We start from the raw sequence: 21106 nt of genomic DNA, 5'->3' as shown, positions 1-21106 counted from the left end.
AGGTATAATTTTATTTAATTATGAAAAAAAGAGTGAAAATATTATTTGATTGTGTGAAATCCAAAAACATAATTTTCACTACTGACTCACAGATTTACACTTTGGAAGAAGAAGAAGAAATTAAGAATTAAATTTTAATGTTCTATGACACGCAAAAGGAGATGAACTCATTTCGTGTAATTCTGGATTGAAAGGACACAAGGACTGTTTCCCTGAATGCTGTAAGTCACTGTTGGGAACGTTACTTTAAAAAAGTAATTAGTTATAGTTACTCACTACTTGTTCCAAAAAGTAACTGAAGTAAATATTTGCGTTACTGTAAAAAAAAAAAAAAAGTTGCTATATGTCAAATAATTTTTTTTGTTGTTGCAGTTTTCACAAGTCATTTGAAATAAGTAGAACAGACAGGTGTTCGTACATAACTTTCGATATTTATTGCACGTCAACAGACAGCAAGAGTTTTATCCTGCACTCTTTGTAAGAAAAGTGTTTTTGGCCACTAGCTTTGTAGATGCGTGTGTCACACATTACATGCACGTTCTTGGTTTTGACTACAATGAATTTAAAGTAGTGCTTATATCTCCACCTTGAAAATGCCAACTTTTCATCGGATTGCTCCTGACTCGCCATTTCTGCTGCTACTGCGAATCTCTGTGTAGCTGTTGCGTGTGTGTGACTGTGTGTGTTTGGCGCCGCTGGCGCGTGTGTGTAAAAACACTGGCTCTGATTGGCTACCATGAAACACATGACTCTGCCTTAGCCAATCATAATCACTTATCTCGTTATTAACCCACCTGCTCACTCGCTGTGTGAGCCAGGGGTGCGTTCGGATTGCATATTAAGGCCCCGTTTACACGATGGGAAAACGCAGATATTTCCCTGCGTTTTGGCCTGTCATTTACACGAAAGCGCCGTTTTTATCCCTGAAAACGATTATTTCTAAAAACTCCGGCCAAAGTGGAGATTTCTGAAAACGCCGGTTATGTGTTGCCGTGTCAACTGGGAGAAACAGGGTTTTAGGTTCTCAAACGTCACATTATGCACCAGAAAATGCTTAACGTCATGTGAGCGCCCTATGTTTTAGAGTTTGTTTTGGTAACGTTACTGTTTGATTATGGATGCTGTTAAGGTGGTACTCATTTTTACGTTTGTGCAAACGCTTTTGAAACGCTTTTTCCTATATAAAGTTTCAGTTCTTGTCAAAACAACTGTGTTCATACAGCGTTAGCTGGACGCTGTTGCCCATATTAGGAGTTTCCTGTTATGACTTTCTGCGCTCTATAAAGAGGATTCTGATTGGCTTGCATGGCTTTATCCTTCTCCCTACACTGCCGCCCATAGGTTTGGCATAGTTATGATGGCGCTCGACGGCGTATTTATGCGGGTTGATGTAAACGACAACTTTTTTGAAAACGATGTTGTGTGCATGATGTTATTTTTGAAAACGGAGGGGGGGAAATATTCGTTTCTCTAAATACCCGGCTATGTGTAAATGTGGCATAAATCAATGCATAATAACGCACCGCATTTGACGTTCAGTAACGTTAACGCCGTTGTAACGACGGGAAAAGTAATTAGTTAGATTACCCCGTTACTGAAAAAAATAACATCGTTACCTAACGCCGTTCTTTTAAACGCCGTTATTCCAAACACTGCTTTAAGTATCGTCAGATTACGTTGGATTGTTTAATGCTGGAACATTTTAAATGATTAATTAAATGCATCCATGGTGAAGTTATGAGTGAAAACACATTAAAGAACCAGAAAGACTCATAAATCAGTACAAAACTTTTACATTTTTGAGTAAATGAGACTGTTATAAGAAATAACCTCCATCAGCAGCTGCAGTGTCTCTCAGCTGTATCAGTGCAGTCACTGTGACTCTGACTGACGGAGGTTTTTGTACGACTCTTTATCACTGTGTGAACACATAGCTACTACTGATATAGTGTTCACTCTGACAGTAATAATCTCCTGTATCTTCAGTCTGGACTCCACTGATGCTCAGAGTGAAATCTTTTCCAGTATTTGCTGTTCCACTGCCACTGAATCTAGATGGAGTTCCTGACTGAAGGGTGTTTATGTCATAAATGAGGAGTTTAGGAGCTTCTCCAGGTTTCTGCTGATACCAGGCTAAGTCGTTGCTGTATATTCCTACATCTATGTTACACTCTATTGTAGCTGTTTGACCGAGCTGGACAGTTTTAACTTTAGGTTGAGTCAGAGTGACTCCTCTGGAGGCTGAAGAAGAGAAAATAGAGTCAGTTTGTCAGTAAAGCTCCTTTATAGCAGAATATTGGTATATTAAAATGGTAAAACAACAACAATAGCTTATTATTAATATCAAAACTTAATATTCCACCTTGAATAAAAGCTGCAATGGTCCAGATGAAGATGATGATGTTGTTCATTGTTGTTGTTGTGTCTTGTGTGATGATGAAGATTGTGTTGTGTTCTGCTCTCAGTCATGAAGTGTTAAACTCACAGCTCTATAAACACTCTCAGAGCACTGAAGCATGTGCTGACGATGCAAAGAAGTGGGCAGGATTCACAACAGCTTGATTTTAAGGAGATGTTGTTACAACTGTTACATGTACTTTTACAACTGTTACATGTTACAACAACAACATTAAATTATGCATAATTTAAAGTAATTAAACCAGCACCCCAACCATAACCCCACAGTAATAGTAATTAATATTACTCAGTATTTATGTAATTACATTGCAACAACGATACATTTAAATAAAGAATAGCTTATCAAAATAATAACTACACTCAATGCAGCATGACACAAAATACTTTTTAGAATCACCCTTTTCAGAAATATTTATCACCCATGATTCATTTATTATATTCATTTTATATTATATCATATGATATTCACGAGGGAGGATCGCTATTTCTAAATTTCTAGAATTCTATTCTATTAGAATTCTAGAAATTTATATTCTATTTCTTAGAGAGATTTAGAAATAGAATTCTATTCTATTTCTAAATCTCTCATTTTAGTCTTCATCTAATTGTTGTACTTTACAACATTTTTGTTGCGAGTGAGTGAAGAAATAAAGGGTGGGAATAAGAATACAACACATTATGAAACATAAGCAAGATGAATTACACATTGACACATTGATAAATGGATTGAACTGAACAAACATGATTGCACAACTAATAAAGATTAATGTCAGAAATCAATATTGATTCAGTGGTGAGTTAATGTCATGTTGCTATGTGAGACAGAAATATTTTTTTACATTTTAAAAAAGATTTTGTGTGAAGGAGTTTTTGAAAAAAAACGAGAGAGGTTTCTACACCAGTTTCACTTCTGCTGTTATCAAGCAGAACAACAGACAAACTTAGACAATAAATATTACAATGTCATCAAACTCATACAAATTCATTGTATAATCAGTTGTATAATCAATATATAATCATATACTAAATATAATGGCTGAAAACAAGAAAATTGTCTTGGGGAATCTATGCAAGTGTAAAGTCAGACAGTTGACATGACATAAGCACTGACAATAACAGCTAGGAAAACGGGTAGTTGTGTTTTTTTCTTCTCATAATAAAGTTAACTTTTGGCTGCATGTCATGTTATTTATTACTTATCAAGGCACAGAGATGTTGAAACCCGGGATTCACACGGTTCATTCAGCATGCTTCTGTTTTTCGAATGAAACCATATGATCCACACATAAGATGAAGTCAAGATGCACAAATATACTGGATGAAGTCCATTTGCATTTAATATATACTGTAGATGTTCATTTTAACTGTAGAGAATTAAGAAAATGTCCAACTCAGTTTTACAGACTTTGAAGTGTAGCCTACAGTACTTCCTGAAAACTCAAACATTTTTCAAAATTTTGATTGACTGTTGGTGAAAACATCCCAAACATTCTTTATTTGTCTTATAATTTAATCAAACTCCACTCTGTACTCTACAGTACATAAGCAACCACAAACAACCTAAATTATTACTGGTTTTTGTAGTATTGTTTTAAATTTGTATCGTCAGTGCATAAGACTGTGTTGTAGTGTGTGCGCTTTTGAGGGTTTGTGTGTCTTCACATCTTCATTTCTAATCTTCATTTTTACCGTACAATTTTTTTTTAATTGCTAACATTCTTTTGTCCAATCTGTACACACTAAAAAATGTTGGGTTAAAAATAACCCAACCTGTAACCCAACTATGGGTTGGTACAGCACCTTCCCATCTATGGGTTATTTCAACCCAACCCATTGGGTTAAAATCCTGTTGGGTTAAAAGTTACCCAACAGTTGAGTTAAATATTTATATTAATTAACATCAGTATTTTGAATAAAAATGACTTAATACAACCATATTTTGAAACTACTTTGTTGTAAATTACAGATTTTATTTTAATATGCAAATAACACATTTACAAATATATTTTAAAATATTTTATTTAAATGTACAAGAATGTGTAAAAATACACAGTAAAAAACATTGGGTTGTTTTTTTAACCTAACCGTTGGGTTACACATATTGGGTCAATGTGTTGGGTTATCTTAAAATTTGTTGGGTCATTTTTTTTTCGTCGTTGGGTTATTTTTAGTTATATCCCAACTGTTGGGTTAAATATGTTTCCCGCTTCACTCCGGTTCAAATTTTAACGGTCCAGGCAGCGACTCAGCGGACATCAGCGGCAGCCTGCATGATTATGAAAGGTAAGTAACTGTTCAGGACTCAAATGGACTTCAGATTTGAAGCATTAATGAATGTAGGTGAGGAATCCCCAAATGTATTTAAAGATGGATCTGATCAGCCAGCAGCTAACATCGCTACTAACAGGCGCTCAAGGACGAGCAGACAGCGGCTTTCAGCTCAGAGCGCAGCCGAGCCAAGGACTCTGATAGTGGGTGACTCTGTTATCAGAAACATCCGTAGCAGGACTACAACAACATGCTGTCTTCCTCAAGCAACGGTCTCTGATGTGAACAAGAAACTTCAGAACATTCTGATAAAGCACAAGACTGCAAATCAAATCATCATCCATGTGGGGAAGAATGATATTCGGAAAGAGCAGTCAGAACTCCTTAAGAAGGACTTCAGTGAACTCTTTGAAACACTTCGAAGACTCAAAGTTCAGTCGTTCATCAGTGGACCACTCCCAGCAAGGGGAACAAATATGTTTTCATGGTTGCTTTGGCTGAACACATGGCTACAAAGATCTTGTAATATAAAAGGAATGAATTTCATTGACAACTTCAATCTTTTCTGGGGCCATAGACAATTGTTTAAACCGGCCTCCACCCAAACAAACTTGGTGCTAGAGTGTTTAAGGACAATATCTACTTTTCCCTCAGTCATCCTTCAGCAGAGTGTGTCAATCCATTCAGCACACACACACCGGGTCCGAGTCATCATGTGGTTGACTTATCCCACAAGGACACTGATAACACCACACAGCCAAAACAAGCACTGCTCATGGACACTATCCCGACTGAGCCCTGCCCACAGAGCTCCTCACAGACTGACTGTGATGTATCAAAACAGCTACAAGATTCAGCACCCAGGGATTACTTTCTGGAAAACAGCCAGGGAAGCCAGGACAACATATCACAGCCACCGGAAACACCAGAGACGCAGCCCATCTCACCAGACACATTATCACTTTCTCCAGCATCTCCACCTCTGTGCTTCTCACAGAAAATGGAGGAATTGGTGTATGCTGGGACTAAACTCTCTCACTCATTTGCTGCAAGCCCGCAGATATCACAAAAAAACGGCAGGCCCCAAAACGTCAAAGCCTGTGGTCCCTGCTCCTGCGAGAGCTCTTCGACCACTGCCACAACGCCAGGGCCCAAACCCTCTATCTGCTGAAGGTGAACCAAAAACAACTGATAGCAGCTCTCAGTGATATGTGTCGGTTCCCCGCTATAATAACAGCAACATTCACAAATGCCTACTGAACAAGCGGGAACCCAGTGTGCCTGTAGCTTTCTCTATTTCAGTTTTATCACGTGATAGAAAGTCTAAGGCCTTCTCAAGCCGAAGGGCAAACTCATCTAATCTGCGGCCTATTATGCATCAAACTAAGATTGATGTAAAGACACAAAGCACAGCCATTAAGTTAGCATCTTTAAACATTCGCTCACTGAAAAATAAATCATTTCTAATCAATGACTTTATAACCACAAACAATCTGGATTTTATGTTTCTAAACGAAACATGGCTTGAAGACAGCTGCAATGCAACAGTCCTTAATGAAGCAGCCCCTCCTAACTTCACTTACATGAGGGTCTGCAGAACTGTTAAGAGAGGTGGAGGTGTTGCTGCTCTATTTAAAGATGTCTATCAATGCAAGCAAGTGTCATTTGGTCAGCACTTGTCTTTTGAATATCTAGGGATTGTGCTGAAAGGTGCTCCACGCATTCTGTTTATTATTATTTACAGGCCTCCAAAATACTCTCCAGCCTTTGTTGAAGAGGTCACAGAAATGTTATCAATGATTTCCTCAGAGTTTGACTGTTTTGCTATTGCAGGGGATTTTAATATTCACATAGATAATTCAGAAAACAAAACTACAAAAGAAATGATAACGGTTCTAAACACTTTTGACTTGACTCAGCATGTGCATGGACCCACACACAAAGGTGGACACACTCTAGACTTAATCATCAGTAGGGGTCTAAACATTTCATCCATTGTTATTAAGGACATAGCACTATCTGATCACTTCTGTATTTTCTTTAATATTTTGATGTCTGCTACAACTGAATCTAGATCGGTCTCTGTCAGAAGATGTATTAACGAGAACACAAGTGTACTATTTATGGAGGCTATATCTTTAACACCAAGCATTTCTGCCGACTCTGTTGATATTCTACTTGATTCATTCAACTCAAAAGTTAAGAATGTTATTGATGATATTGCTCCAATAATAATCTGTAAGAAAACAAACAGACAGAAATCAGTTTGGAGAAGATCAACAGCAGTTCAGACTATGAAAAGACAATGCATAAAAGCAGAGCGGATGTGGCGGAAGACAAAACTTGAAATTCACTATAGCATCTATAAAGACAGCCTTCATGCTTTTAAAGTGAAACTAGCCACAGCTAGACAGAATTTCTTCTCAAACCTTATAAACAGTAACTTAAATAACACTCGTACTCTTTTTGCCACTGTTGAGAGACTGACAAACCCCCCAAGTCAGATTCCCAGTGAAATGCTCTCAGACAGCAAATGCAATGAGTTTGCATCCTTTTTTTCTGAGAAGATCATCAATATCAGGAAGGCGATTAGCACATCCTCAAGTAATGCAGAGGTCAGACAGATTAGGCCACAATATCAAAAAGATACTATGTCGATTTTTGAAGCAATTGATAGCAAAATTCTGGAAGACATAGTGCAGCACCTAAAATCGTCAACCTGCTATCTTGACACACTTCCCACATCTTTTTTCAAAAATGTGTTTAACTGCTTAGAAGCAGATCTTTAAGAAGTGGTGAACGCCTCACTTCTTTCTGGGACATTTCCAAACTCCTTAAAAAATGCAGTTGTTAAGCCCCTCCTGAAAAAGAGCAATAAAATTATAGAAAAGGTCGTTTTTAATCAGCTGAACAAATACTTAAACTCAAATGGATACCTGGACAATTTTCAATCTGGTTTCCAACCGCATCACAGCACAGAGACAACACTCATTAAGATAATAAATGATATTCGCTTAAATTGTGACTCTGGCAAAATATCGGTTCTGGTATTGCTAGATCTCAGTGCTGCGTTTGACACTGTCGATCATAACATACTACTAGAGAGACTGGAAAACTGGGTCGGGCTTTCTGGGATGGTACTCAAATGGTTCAGGTCATACTTAGAAGGGAGAGATCATTATGTGAGTCTAGGAGAGCATAAGTCTAAGTGGACGTCCATGACATGCAGAGTCCCACAAGGCTCAATTCTTGCACCGCTCTTGTTTAGCCTGTATATGCTCCCACTAAATGAAAACATGAGAAAGAACCAAATTGCCTATCACAGCTATGCTGATGATACCCAGATTTACCTAGCCTTATCTCCAAATGACTACAGCCCCATTGACTCCCTCTGCCAATGCATTGATGAAATTAATAGTTGGATGTGCCAGAACTTTCTTCAGTTAAACAAGGAAAAAACTGAAGTCATTGCATTTGGAAACAAAGATGAAGTGTTCAAGGTGAATGCATACCTTAACTCTAGGGGTCAAATAACTAAAAATCAAGTCAGGAATCTTGGTGTGATTCTGGAGACAGGCCTTAGTTTCAGTAGTCATGTCAAAGCAGTAACTAAATCAACATACTATCATTTAAAAAACATTGCAAGAATTAGATCTTTTGTTTCCAGCCAAGACTTGGAGAAACTTGTTCATGCCTTCATCACCAGCAGGGTGGACTATTGTAATGGGCTCCTCACCGGCCTTCCCAAAAAGACCATTAGACAGCTGCAGCTCATCCAGAACGCTGCTGCCAGGATTCTGACTAGAACCAGAAAATATGAGCATATCACACCAGTCCTCAGGTCCTTACACTGGCTTCCAGTTACATTTAGGATTGATTTTAAAGTACTTTTACTCGTTTATAAATCACTAAATGACCTAGGACCGAAATATATTGCAGATATGCTCACTGAATATAAACTTAACAGAGCACTCAGATCATTAGGATCGAGTCAGTTAGAAATACCAAGGGTTCACACAAAACAAGGGGAGTCCTCCTTTAGTTACTATGCCGCCCGCAGCTGGAATCAGCTTCCAGAAGAGATCAGATGTGCTAAAACACTAGTCACATTTAAATCTAGACTTAAAACTCATCTGTTTAGCTGTGCATTTACTGAATGAGCACTGTGCAATGTCCGAACTGATTGCAATATATATTTTCACTGTTTTTTTTATTAAATTTTATGTAAACTGTTTTAAATTCATTTTAAATAAGTACAGTTTTAATAATTTTAAAAGTTTTAAAATTGCTTGTTTTATTCTGGTTATTATTTTTCTTCATAACTATTTTACTTTCTTTTATGTAAAGCACTTTGAATTACCATTGTGTACGAAATGCGCTATATAAATAAACTTGCCTTGCCTTGCCTTGCCTTCAGATTCAACTGTAATTACGCTACTGTAGTTTTGTCTCAGTTTACTTAAGCATTAAACTCCTAGCAACTCGTAGCAGTAGCAGCCAGAGGATTAATAATACTGTAAACTAAACTAAACTAATATAAACTACTATCATCACCATTAAAAATACTGTATGCTAAAGACTTCAATGTTATCTACTGTAAAGTTACAGTAGTAATTTAGTACACAAATGTTATAAAATCATCCTTTTACAAAGATCTTCAACCTTTCACAGACACCAGCCATCATACCACCCTGCTTAAAATCAGCCACCATCATTCCTGTTCCTAATGAAACCCTATATAAAAATCATATGAGTAAAAAGGTTAAAACATTTATATTATTCCGTTGTTTGTTTATGATTTGTTTGTGCATTGTCCATTCATTTCTAATTATGGGGTGATGTTTAAAATGATAATATGATTATGATAAAATCTTGCTGTACTTATACATATGTTTATATATGTTGTAGCCTAAAAGTTTGTTAGAAATGCACATGTGAATAACGTGGTGGGAACAGTCAAGCTTGTCTTATTTTTAATGATTGGATGCTAAATAGCTTAATCCGGCCTCGCAAATAGGGGAATGTTATGCTATTGGGTAATGAAAAGGGCCATCAGAGAGGTAGGATGACAGAGAGAAGATGGTCATGAGTGAAAAACTGACAAAAATTTTATTTTGTTTAATATTATCCAGAAAGCGTCCCCAGCCAAGGGAAGCGTTGGGTGTTCCTCCGGCAAAGTGGGATTATTTTTGCTTCCCAGGAGGATCATATTATTACGTGCTCGTGCCTCTACCCCTCCATTCGCACATAGACTTCCTCACAAACTGCCCACAAACTGTTAAGCTTGGCCCCCACCTCTCCTCCACCATCACGCTCAGCACCAGCTCTCCACAAGGTGATAGATAACTGATGGACCCAAGAGCAGAAGAATAACATGCAGGCTTTGATGATCGAACAAAAGGGCTTTACTGAAGATTCCAAGTTCCAAAGTACAGCATAAAGGAAGCTGTGCTTCCTCAGGAAAAAAAACAAAAAAAAAAAAAACAAAAGAGCAAAACCAAACCCAAAAACTTAAAGGAGTCATATCATGCTTTTAAATCGTTCCTTTTTACAAATAAATCATACATTTGTGGTCTATATAAAGCGGAACTGCAATGTTTGGGTCTGAATTCCTCATTATTATAGCTCCACAGGCCCCTTTCTACCCCTTTTCTGATGTGCGTCTGAGAGCAACTCGTTTTGATGTGGTTGCAGGTTACAGAGGTGACAATCGGTTCAACTCCGCCCCGTTCTGCCATTTTTGCCATTTGATAGCAGAGATAAGATGATCTAGTGGCACATAAACTTTTTATTCACACGTTATTAACAAAATGTCAACAACGGAAGACTTGTTTATCCAGCCTTATATGTTCGAGCCAGAGTCGGAGCGAGATGAAAATGAAGACGACGAACCTGCAGAACGTCTTCATATGGATGTATCGCAATGGTGTGTTACTGTATTTACATTAACTTCTCCATCCATGCCCACTACTACAATACTGCCTGTTTTACAACGACTATTTAACACTCACAAAACAAAATATAAGTTATATTATAAACAATGAAAGAAAAGCACTAAAGTAATAGTGGACCTTTTACTTTAGAATTTATCGTCTAAAGTTTATAGTCCAGGGATAAAATTTTAGATGCATTTTTTTTTTCTGTTTGTTCTGAAATTGCTGAACACAATCTGTTAACAGTTCAATCAATATTGTGCTATTCAACTGCTATCTTGGCAACTGCTTCTCATGGGTGAACTGCGCTGCGCCTAAGTAGTATACAGAAATGTTAGTAGGTGTTTGAGGCAACTTATTTAATACAATTCACATGGTAATTCAGGAAAAAAAATCTCTGAATGCTCCACATGAAATGATGTTTTTATTAACAAGATTCGGGAGGAGCGTGTCAGATACTTAGCCTAATCAACACAGGTGGACCATAATCAAGTAATCAATCCCATAGTATAAATATCGCTGACTTACCTCTATCCATTGACGATTTATCAGCATCCTTCCTCCACCCCATCTCCTCACTTTGAGTTCACTTTATAAAACGACGAGGAAAGGGGGTACTCTAGGTTTGGGCCATTCCCGAGCTCGGAGCCCTTCAACGGACAGCACGCCAAATACGCATACCATACCTCAGCGAATTATATGTAAGCGTGAACTGGTGAAACTTTAGTCTTCCGACCTTTTACCACCGTGTCGATTTGTTTTTATTAATATGTGCGAGGGAGAGAGAGCAAGACAGCGCCTAGTTTAGAGACGGTGAAGTCTTGTTTACACTCTCACCTGGCTCCGAAGAGAGAAAGTGTGTGCGTGACCGGGTCTCTCTCTCCGCTCGTTCTTTCAGTTAAACATCTACCCTGTCACAAGCGTGGTAGTTCATCTACATTACTCACCTATCAAATAAGACTTTGGCGGAAATACAAAAATCGCAGCGAGAAATCAAAATGGCGGATTGCTCGAAGAGTTGGGCCGGGAGTCGCTGTCCTTATTTGGCAGTTCCGCTGCAAATACTGTGACGTCATTGTTCAAAAAACATAATTGAGAATAAAAAAATCAGAACAGGTTGCAAAATAGGACCAAAACAGAATATAAAGATATCAACGAAGCAACTGAAGAGACTACTTTCAACTTTTCTGTACTTCTAAACACTCCAAATATACAACAAAATGCACTTAAAGGCTAAAAAAGTGAATGCTAAGTAGGCAAAAGATTGAACACAATTCTAAGGAAGAGGCACACCTAAATAGGCAGAACACAAACAAGATAATGACCAGCAGGTGGTAGAAATCAATTCCTAATTAGTGGTAACCCAAATAGTTCTACTATGGCTGGGCAACCTATGCCGCATTTCCACCGAAACTACCCGGAACATTTGTACCAGGACCTTTTTTTCCCAGGAACTTTCCCCCCCCCAGACCTGTTGCTTTCTGCGTTTTCCGCGGTGTAAAGTACCAGGAAGATTAGGCAAATAGACTGGTGACATAGGTCTGCGCGCGTTTCTCAATACAAAGTATGCTGATTTTGGACGTGCATCCTGTGATGTCCGCGACGACGCAAATCCAGTAAATCTGCAAACAGCAGCGTACTTCATAACTTCAATCAGCTGACCATGGTTAATGCAATTTTCCTCTCTGTATATTTACAATAAAACGAAATAGGATATCAAATACCACTGCCTCCTTTCGTTTTCATTTAAACATAATAACAGCTGCAGAAATTGTTCAGGTATATGAGTATATATACAACCATTACAATGAAACAAAATATTATATCAATTTGCCTTTTTTATTTTCATTTTACAAATAGATAAATTGAATACAGACCAAAGATAACCTGTTAGATTTACCCAAAACAAATTATATGTTATGTTTAACCACTAAAGAGACATCAGAGCCAGCAGCACACATCAGAAGGTCTAGCCGAGGTGAGGCTGCTTATCGGCGGATAGATGAACACTGAGCTCTCGCTGATCGCATGAAGCTCACCGTCTCCGAGATCGGAGGAACACATTTTTAAATAGGTGCTGTCTTTTTAAACAAACCACAGATTTGAGTTTTAAACAACTACATTCTCATCTGAAATACTTTTAAAATTACATTTCATGATACAATAACAGTAATATTTTGAAAATGATCCGAATAAATGGTGGTTGAATCCAACCAATGCTGCGTGAACTCAACCAATCAAGATGTTTAGTGCCCAAGTCCCGCCCCAGAAAGTTCTGGAACTTTGAAAAAGTATACTACCTCGCCAGCAGGGACTTTCTGAGGGGCATTTTTGTACCCGGAACTTTATTTAGTTCCTGGTTCCTGCGGTGGAAACACACCGAGTACCAGGCCAAAGTCCCTAGTTCCTGGGTAAAGTTCCTGCGGTGGAAACGCGGCACTAGTGAATTGGAGAGTCATTACACCTCATGAGTGTCAGAGCCAATCTAATGGTTGGGTGAGTCATTACAAGAGCAGCAACTAGAGGCTGGAGCTATACATTATGACTGTACTCCCACTCATCCCACTAACACCATCATCAAATTTGCAGATGATACCACAGTGATAGGACTCATCTCAGAAGATTATGAATCAGCCTACTGAGATGAGGTCCAGAAACTAGAGTAGTGGTGCTCTGAAAACAAATTGTCCCTGAACATCTCCAAGACAAAAGAGCTCATTCTGGACTTAAGGAGGCATCATACTATACCAGCCCCACTCTACATCGATAGGGACTGTTTTGAAAGGGTCTGCACCTTCATATTACTGGGAATACACATATCCAGCGACATGTCTTGGTCTGCTAACACCTCTGCAATGATCAAAAAGGCGCAGCACCATAGAGACTGTGTTAGTGTAATGCATTTCAGTGTTGTCAGGGCCGCCTTTACCTAATGCAAGGTCCTGGGGCTGAGAGGTTTTATAGGCCCCCCCATCCCCTCGATTTATAGTCTCATTTTAAAAAAGTGTAATCTACATCACAAAATGCATTAGTTTCTTTTGAGACTTACAACAGTGAGTTTTCCTTTTATATTAATTTAATTACAGGATAATGAGTGTTTACTATAGCCCCACTGAAGCGCATGACCACACGTATAATGATTGCCACAAAGAACTGGTAAAGTTATGATTATGAATGTGTCTAAAATAGCCAGGAGACATTTAATTGTTTAGTAATAAACTGGTGTTTTCTCTGTCGCTGCAAAGATGAAGTTGACAATGCGGACTTACCATGATGCCAGAGAGAAATGCACATTTCTTAGGCTATAGATAACATAATCAGAGAGTAGCCTATTTTTGTTTTTGTAATTTTGTTTAAAAGTAGACATTTCAAACTTTCCATAATAGGCTAAATATTCATATATTTCTCAAATCTGTGAGGCACAAGCTGATTTTCGTCACCCTCCAGTTAACGTTCAATGCAAGTGATCACGTCGGCGCCTTATTACAATGTCTACTATATATTTGCTTCTTATTAAATACAGGCAATTGGTTGATAAAAAAAATATATAAAAATTAAGATACATGTAACACGTTTCTAAGGAATTGGCAATAATTTGATAAATGAATTGCTGTTAGTGCAGATTAGATTGATCAGAAGATTTATAGACCGTAAAGGAGGTGGCGGGTTGTGGTGGAAACAACAGACAGTCACAAGGTGGATTTGAACTTGGAATGTAATTGTTCACTTTTATATATAAAGTAGAAATAATAAACAAACTTAAAAAAAAATTATATACATGGACCGCTCAAATATCAGAAAGAAATCAAATTTAAAAAATTAATACAAGGAATAACTTTTCTCTCAAAATATCACTACTGTCCCGATAGGGACTTCAATATCATCAAGTGGTTTATGGGTAGCCATATAAGATCAATAGTTCAATGTTCTGTAAAGTACTGATCAGTTTCTTTTCCCATTCTTTTTTTTTAAATCAATTCCCTCAAGAGAAGGAACTTAATTCTTTAGATTTTGATCGTATTGCTCTCTTAAATCAAGGCTGAATATTGAAAGAAAGGATATTGTCCTCTTGTTTATGATGTGTCGTCATTTTTCTTCTGTAGCAGATTTGGGTGGCTTGCCATCAAATGTGAAGTTTTACAAGATTTCACAGAAGAACACAGTATCCGGGCCTGATCACAGACCAGAACATGAATTTAGTGTATTCAAGAATAATTTTACATGAAAGATCAAACAAATCAGAATAAACAATTAAACATACAATTTCAAATACAATTTTTTCTATATATACATTCATTTACCTCTTTAACAATAGTTTTTGTTTTCTCTTACACAGGCGCTTCTCTATCACAGGCACGTGACCAACAATGGTGTCAGTGAACTGCAATGAACAATAGCCATGCGGTTCAGCATGACTGCTTAGACTGAAATTATGAAATTAAACAGTAACTCATACAAATATAATTTTTTTACAAGAAATTATATCAGATATCATCAATGACATTTACCTCTATAATCGATTTTACTCTATCACAGGCGTGTGACCAACAATGGCGTTGTGAACTGAAATGAACAATAATCACGCTGTTCACTGACATTTATAACTACTTAGGTCAAATATTAATGAAAAAAAGAAAAATAACAATTTACTGCAACTAAATATCAGATTTTTTACCACAGATTACATTACGCTGACTCAATCGGCCTCTTCCATTACTGGATGGCTCAAAACAAATGAATTATAATACTTTGGAACACTTTTCGGAGGATTTTTAATCTATATTTCTTCAAATTAGATTGTGAACATCAGATCACGTCTTTTCTTCTCTGTCAGGCTCGTCTCTTCTCATTGCGTATGCTCGTCAACACGACGGGCGCGCAACGACAGAGAGCTCTCATTGGTCAATAACTAATCTTTTAAATAGGATAATTTGACTAGTTTTTTACATTTTCTTTAATAATGTCTACACCTCTTTTCAACTTTTATTAGATAAATGTGATATTACGAAACTATGAATAAATTAAATAATTCCCTTCAATTACACTTCATTTAACTGGGGTTAAACGAAATGAAAATCTTTTAAAAAGAGTCTTTCTACAAAACAAAACTGAATGAAGTGGTCAAAATCATGTCTTAAAAAACATAATAGCACCTGGACACACCCCAAAGTTAACTATAGACATTCTGATAGTTAAGCCCACTGGTCATAGGCTATTGAGAGTGAGGAGTTGCTCCTCTCCTCGATATCACAGTCTCCGCCATGTTGGCAGGATGCCGGCTGCAAAACATGATTGTTTACGTGTGTTGTTAACTCGGTAGTAGGGGAGGTTCTCGCAATTCCGCACTGTTTTACCAGGCCTTGAAGTCACTGCTGCGATAAAAACTGCTCCAGTACCTCACACGATACATTTGGAAAACATAGGAACAATGGAATCGTTTTTAGGTCACAGAAATGGACACAGCATCGGTCTGCAGCCTCGTCTGAATCTCATACACCTTGCATTCACACTGTTAATGGCTTTAATCTAACCAGGACATTTACATCTTGTAATCACACATTTAACTACCCTAGCCCACCCAGAACTGGTTTGTCCACTTTGCAGCCCCCAACACCCAACACAAAAACCTGGTACAGTATGTGTCATTGAGCTAAAATCAAATTACAACTAAATACCTAAACATACACAGCTTTAGCCTACATCAAAACATGTTGTAAACGTTTGTGTACATTGAAAAATCTAGTGTTTATGAAACAGTCACAGTTAATAACTTTGTCATTTTGGTCAAGAAGTGTCTGCTAAATGCAGTGTAATTACAACACGCTAAAACGCATGTGAAGAAACTTACCAAGTCCTGCACCCAGCCACAGCAGAAAGCCTCGTAACTTTCCAAAGACTTGTGACTTTTAAACTTCTGCATTGTGTAGTAACATACACCAAAAACAAGATAATTCACAATGTTCATATAGGTGCATGGAGGTAAATGGTGCAGGTCTCTGTGCCAATGCAGGGATCTCGTATGGGTCGATGTTTTGGATGCCTGAGAGCTTCTCCAAATACCGCTGTTTTGCGCTTGGTTTGAGCTTTTCTTTCGCCTTATCTTTATGTATTTCTTTACTTTCTTTTTTTTCTTTCTCTTATTCGTAGATCCGTCTCTGTTCTTCCAAAATAATAAAAGCGCAAAAATTCAAGAGCTCTGGAATGTTTAGTCGTGCCTCTGTGAAGTTCTGAAGGCGTTGCCACTGGCAACCAATAGCGTCTCTTACCGTCATGGCTGACTGGCACAGACCCCGCCCAAATCAACCCAAATCGGCACGTGACTCCTCACTCTCAATAGCCCCGTTCACACTGGCAATGACAAGATCCCATTCATCTCAATGGAGCTTGGGCAACACAAGCGTTTGGTACCCCAGTCCACTTTTTTACATTCCCTGTTTTTCACTGCCAGGGACACATCAGAGTGTGTTTCCAAAAATACACCAACACATTAACTTTCCAACACGAGGTAATAACATTTTAGACTTTGTTTACACCACACAGAAAGGAGCTTACAAAGCCCTCCCCCTCCCCCACCTCGGAGCCTCAGACCACATCACTGTCATGCTAATGCCTGCATACAGACCACTCATTAAAGTCGCCAAACCAGTTCACAAACAGATTCAAGTGTGGCCAGAAGGATCATCAGGGGCTCTTCAAGACTGCTTCAACACAACTGACTGGAGTATGTTTAAGCAGGCTGCCACATACAATAACTACGCTGACCTCCAGGTGTACTCAGAGATTGTCACTGCCTACATCAACAAGTGTATTGATGATGTAACAGTCACAAAAACCATCACTGTCCGGGCCAACCAGAAGCCATGGATGACAGGGGAGGTCTACAGACTCCTGAAGACACGGAACGCTGCATTCAGAGCTGGAGATGAGGTTGGCCTGAGAACAGCCAGGGCCAACCTGTCCTGCAGCATCAGAGAGGCTAAGAGACAGCACTCCAGGAGGATAGCTCATCAATTCAGCGACAGCAGAGACACTATGAACCTGTGGCAGGGGATACAGACCATTACGGACTACAAGCCCCCACCACGGACCTGTGACAACAACATCTCTCTGCTGAACGAGCTGAACACCTTCTTCGCCTGCTTTGAGCAACAAAACAGCACCACTGCACAGAAGACTCCACCTCCTCCCGGCGACCAGGTGATGACGCTGACCCCAGACAGCGTGAGGAGATCCTTCAGCAGGATCAATGCATGCAATGCTCCGGGTCCTGACAACATCCCTGGGCATGTACTAAGAGAGGAACTGACTGATGTCTTCACTGACATTTTTAACATCTCACCCCCCTGTCCCTCTTCTGCCACAGGCACCACTGAACTATGACCCCCCCCCCCCCCAGATCCCACATGCTTTATTTAACTTTATTTTTAATTTTATTATATGTCTATTTTACATTCCCTTATTGTACAGTTGTATCTACATTTTATATTTGATCTAGATTTTTAGGTTCTACTGTTAATGTTATCTGTATGCACCGGGGGTCTGAGAGTAACGCAATTTAGATTCTCTGTATGTATGTACCGTACATCTGGAAGAATTGACAATAAAGCAGACTTAACTTGACTTGAGAGTAGAACAAAAGCTCAAAGCACCAAAATATTGAGATAGCCTCGGCCCAGAACATTCAGATCCTCAGAATGGGCAGAAAGTTCACCTTCCAACAGGACAATGACCCTAAGCATACAGCCTGGGCTTGAACCCAATCAAATATTTCTGGAGAAACCTGAAAATGTGCATCTGTCCCCATCCAATCTGACAGAGCTTGAGAGGTGAAGAGGCGAGAAGAAGAATGCAGATACTTGGCAAATGATGATGATCGAAGTTTGTCGTGTCAAACACAAAAAAGATTTGAGGCTGTTAAAAGTGCTTAAACAAAGTACTGAACTTTATGTATTGTACTTATTTCAGGTATTTATATTTTTTTATACTGTATATATATTTACAAAGTTGTGATAGTTCTGTTTTTGCTTTGCCATTATGGTGTATGGAGTGTAGACAGGTGTGGGGAATTTTATTTTAAAGCACTTAATAAGGTTATGTTAATAAGGCTGCAACATAACAAACCGTGAAAAAAATGAAGGGGTTTGAATACTTCACAAGGCACTGTATATGTGGCTGGTTGATATGACATTGGTCTTTGACTTTAATTGACATCTGCAAGTATGATTGCAGCATTTTAATTTTCAATAAGCTTTTTCTAGGCCACTGAAATGACTGAAAACCTCATGTCATTAGTGTAGATCATTTTAAACATATTTGTCAAAAGCACTAATCATTTAGTTATGAGTAAAATAACATACTATTAACTAAAAATCAGTTTTACTGTATTTAGATTAAATAAGGAAAAGTTGATTTCATGTCCATTACAGTCTTTTCAGTGTTGATACTGATATATGGGAAATCTTTTCATGTGGCATATTTTAAGGGTCTGGCTGCAGACTTGCACTCTCAGACACGTGTGCTTCTGGAAGTGATGTCACTTGCAGTTTATATATATATATATATATTTTTTGGAATCTCTCAACATTTTACCACAGTAGCCAGGTGGTGAAGACAAGAAAAAATAAACTAAAATATAGCTGCAATCGGTGATGGCGGGCTCAAGCCATCAGTGCAAATGCCACCCCTGTGGCATCATAAAAACAGTGGGCACATGCATTTACAGTAATCCTTTGGCAGGCTAGTTTGATGGTATTCAGCAAATAAAGGATTAATACAAACCATCCAGTTTATAGTTTCATCAAATTTGAGTTATTTAGGAGTTGTCAGTGGTTCATATGTTCATTAAGAAAGTTTAAGTAAATGATTAGTAAACTATTTAAATATACATATATCAATCTTATTATTAAGACACGTGATAAGAGTTGCTCAGTTTGTTAATAACTGCTTTATTGATACATATTCCACCTGTAATTCATGATTAAATCAGGTTGTTATAAACATTTAGTACTTTCCAGCCATCTATATTAGTGAGCTCATCTAAAGTGAGGACTATTTATACCTTGCAAAGCATTTACAAAGGAGATTTAAAGGATAATTTATCTTTCTAAACAGAAAAGTTAAACACAACACAGAGGGATACAAAACACAGAAATATTTTTTTCAAGATGCAAATAATGAAATTGTACAGCTGTACACTTGATAAAAAAAGAAAAAAGAAAAATAAAACCTCTGCAATTTTATAGAAAAACAATCCAATTGTATATTTATATTTCTAAGTTCTGTATCCATCTGTGTTGTTTGTTTGTTTATTTATTATTTATTTTTTTAGGAAGATAACTGAGCCTTTAATCTCCTTTGTAATAGATGAGCTTATAAATCAAGAGCAAAGCATTTATAGCTATATTTATAAACTGCTTACTAATCACTATTAATGTTGGGATAAAGCTTCATAAAGGATGAACTGACTGTTTCTTAATGCTTACCTAATGTACATGTTACATGTACTTACTCTAAAAACAACAACAACAACAGTAAATAATGCTCAATTTCAAGTAATTAAACCAACACCCCAACTATATCCCTACAGTAATAGTAATAAATATATCTCAGTATTTATTTACGTAATTACACTGCAACATCATCACCTTTAAATAAAGTATAGGAACTTTACACTGAATGCAGCATGACACAAAATACCTTTTAGAATCACCCTCTTCAGAAATTTTTCTCACCCTTGATTTATTTATTATATGATATTATATTATATTATATCATATTATATTATATTATATTATATTATATTATATTATATTATATTATATTATATTATATTATATTATATTATATTATTAGTCTTTCTTATTAATTGTCCATTAAAAACATACAGTTTAGGTTATACAAAACATTAAGACTAATAACACTATACAAACACTCTAACCCTATAACACTCTATTATCACTATATAAACACTCTGGTATTACTCTTTATCACTCTAATAACACTATTGTCACTAACACTCTATTAACACTCTATTGTCACTCTATTAATACTCTATTATTACTCTTTATAACTCTATTAACACTATACTAATTCTTTATTAACACTCTATAAACACTCTATTATCACACTATTAACACTCTATTAACACTCTATTGTCACTCTATTAATTCTCTATTATTACTCTTTATAACTCTATTAACACTATACTAATTCTTTATTAACACTCTATTAACACTCTATTGTCACTCTATTAATACTCTATTATTACTCTTTATAACTCTATTAACACTATACTAATTCTTTATTAACACTCTATTAACACTCTATATCACACTATTAACACTCTATTAACAATCTATTAACTATTAACAATCTTATTTTAACTCTATTACTTTAGTCACACTCTATTAACACTCTACTAACACTCTATTAACACTCTATTAACACTCTATTATTAGTCTTTATAACTCTATTAACACTCTATTAAC

General features: G+C 37.2%; 1 gene segment (V, D, J or C); it reads right to left on the bottom strand.

Moving 5' to 3' along the window:
* Positions 1-1683: 1683 nt before the first annotated feature.
* Positions 1684-21106, bottom strand: part of LOC132125366 (Ig kappa chain V region K16-167-like) — a 40505-nt gene continuing 21082 nt past the window's right edge. The window contains 1 exon segment of the V gene segment in view: positions 1684-2241. Within this exon segment, the coding sequence occupies positions 1916-2241 (326 nt within the window).

This window comes from Carassius carassius, chromosome 43, assembly GCF_963082965.1.
Source record: "Carassius carassius chromosome 43, fCarCar2.1, whole genome shotgun sequence".
NCBI classification, from domain to species: domain Eukaryota; kingdom Metazoa; phylum Chordata; class Actinopteri; order Cypriniformes; family Cyprinidae; genus Carassius; species Carassius carassius.
Note: the sequence above shows the minus strand (reverse complement) of the source record. Positions and strands in the feature narration are given on the sequence as shown.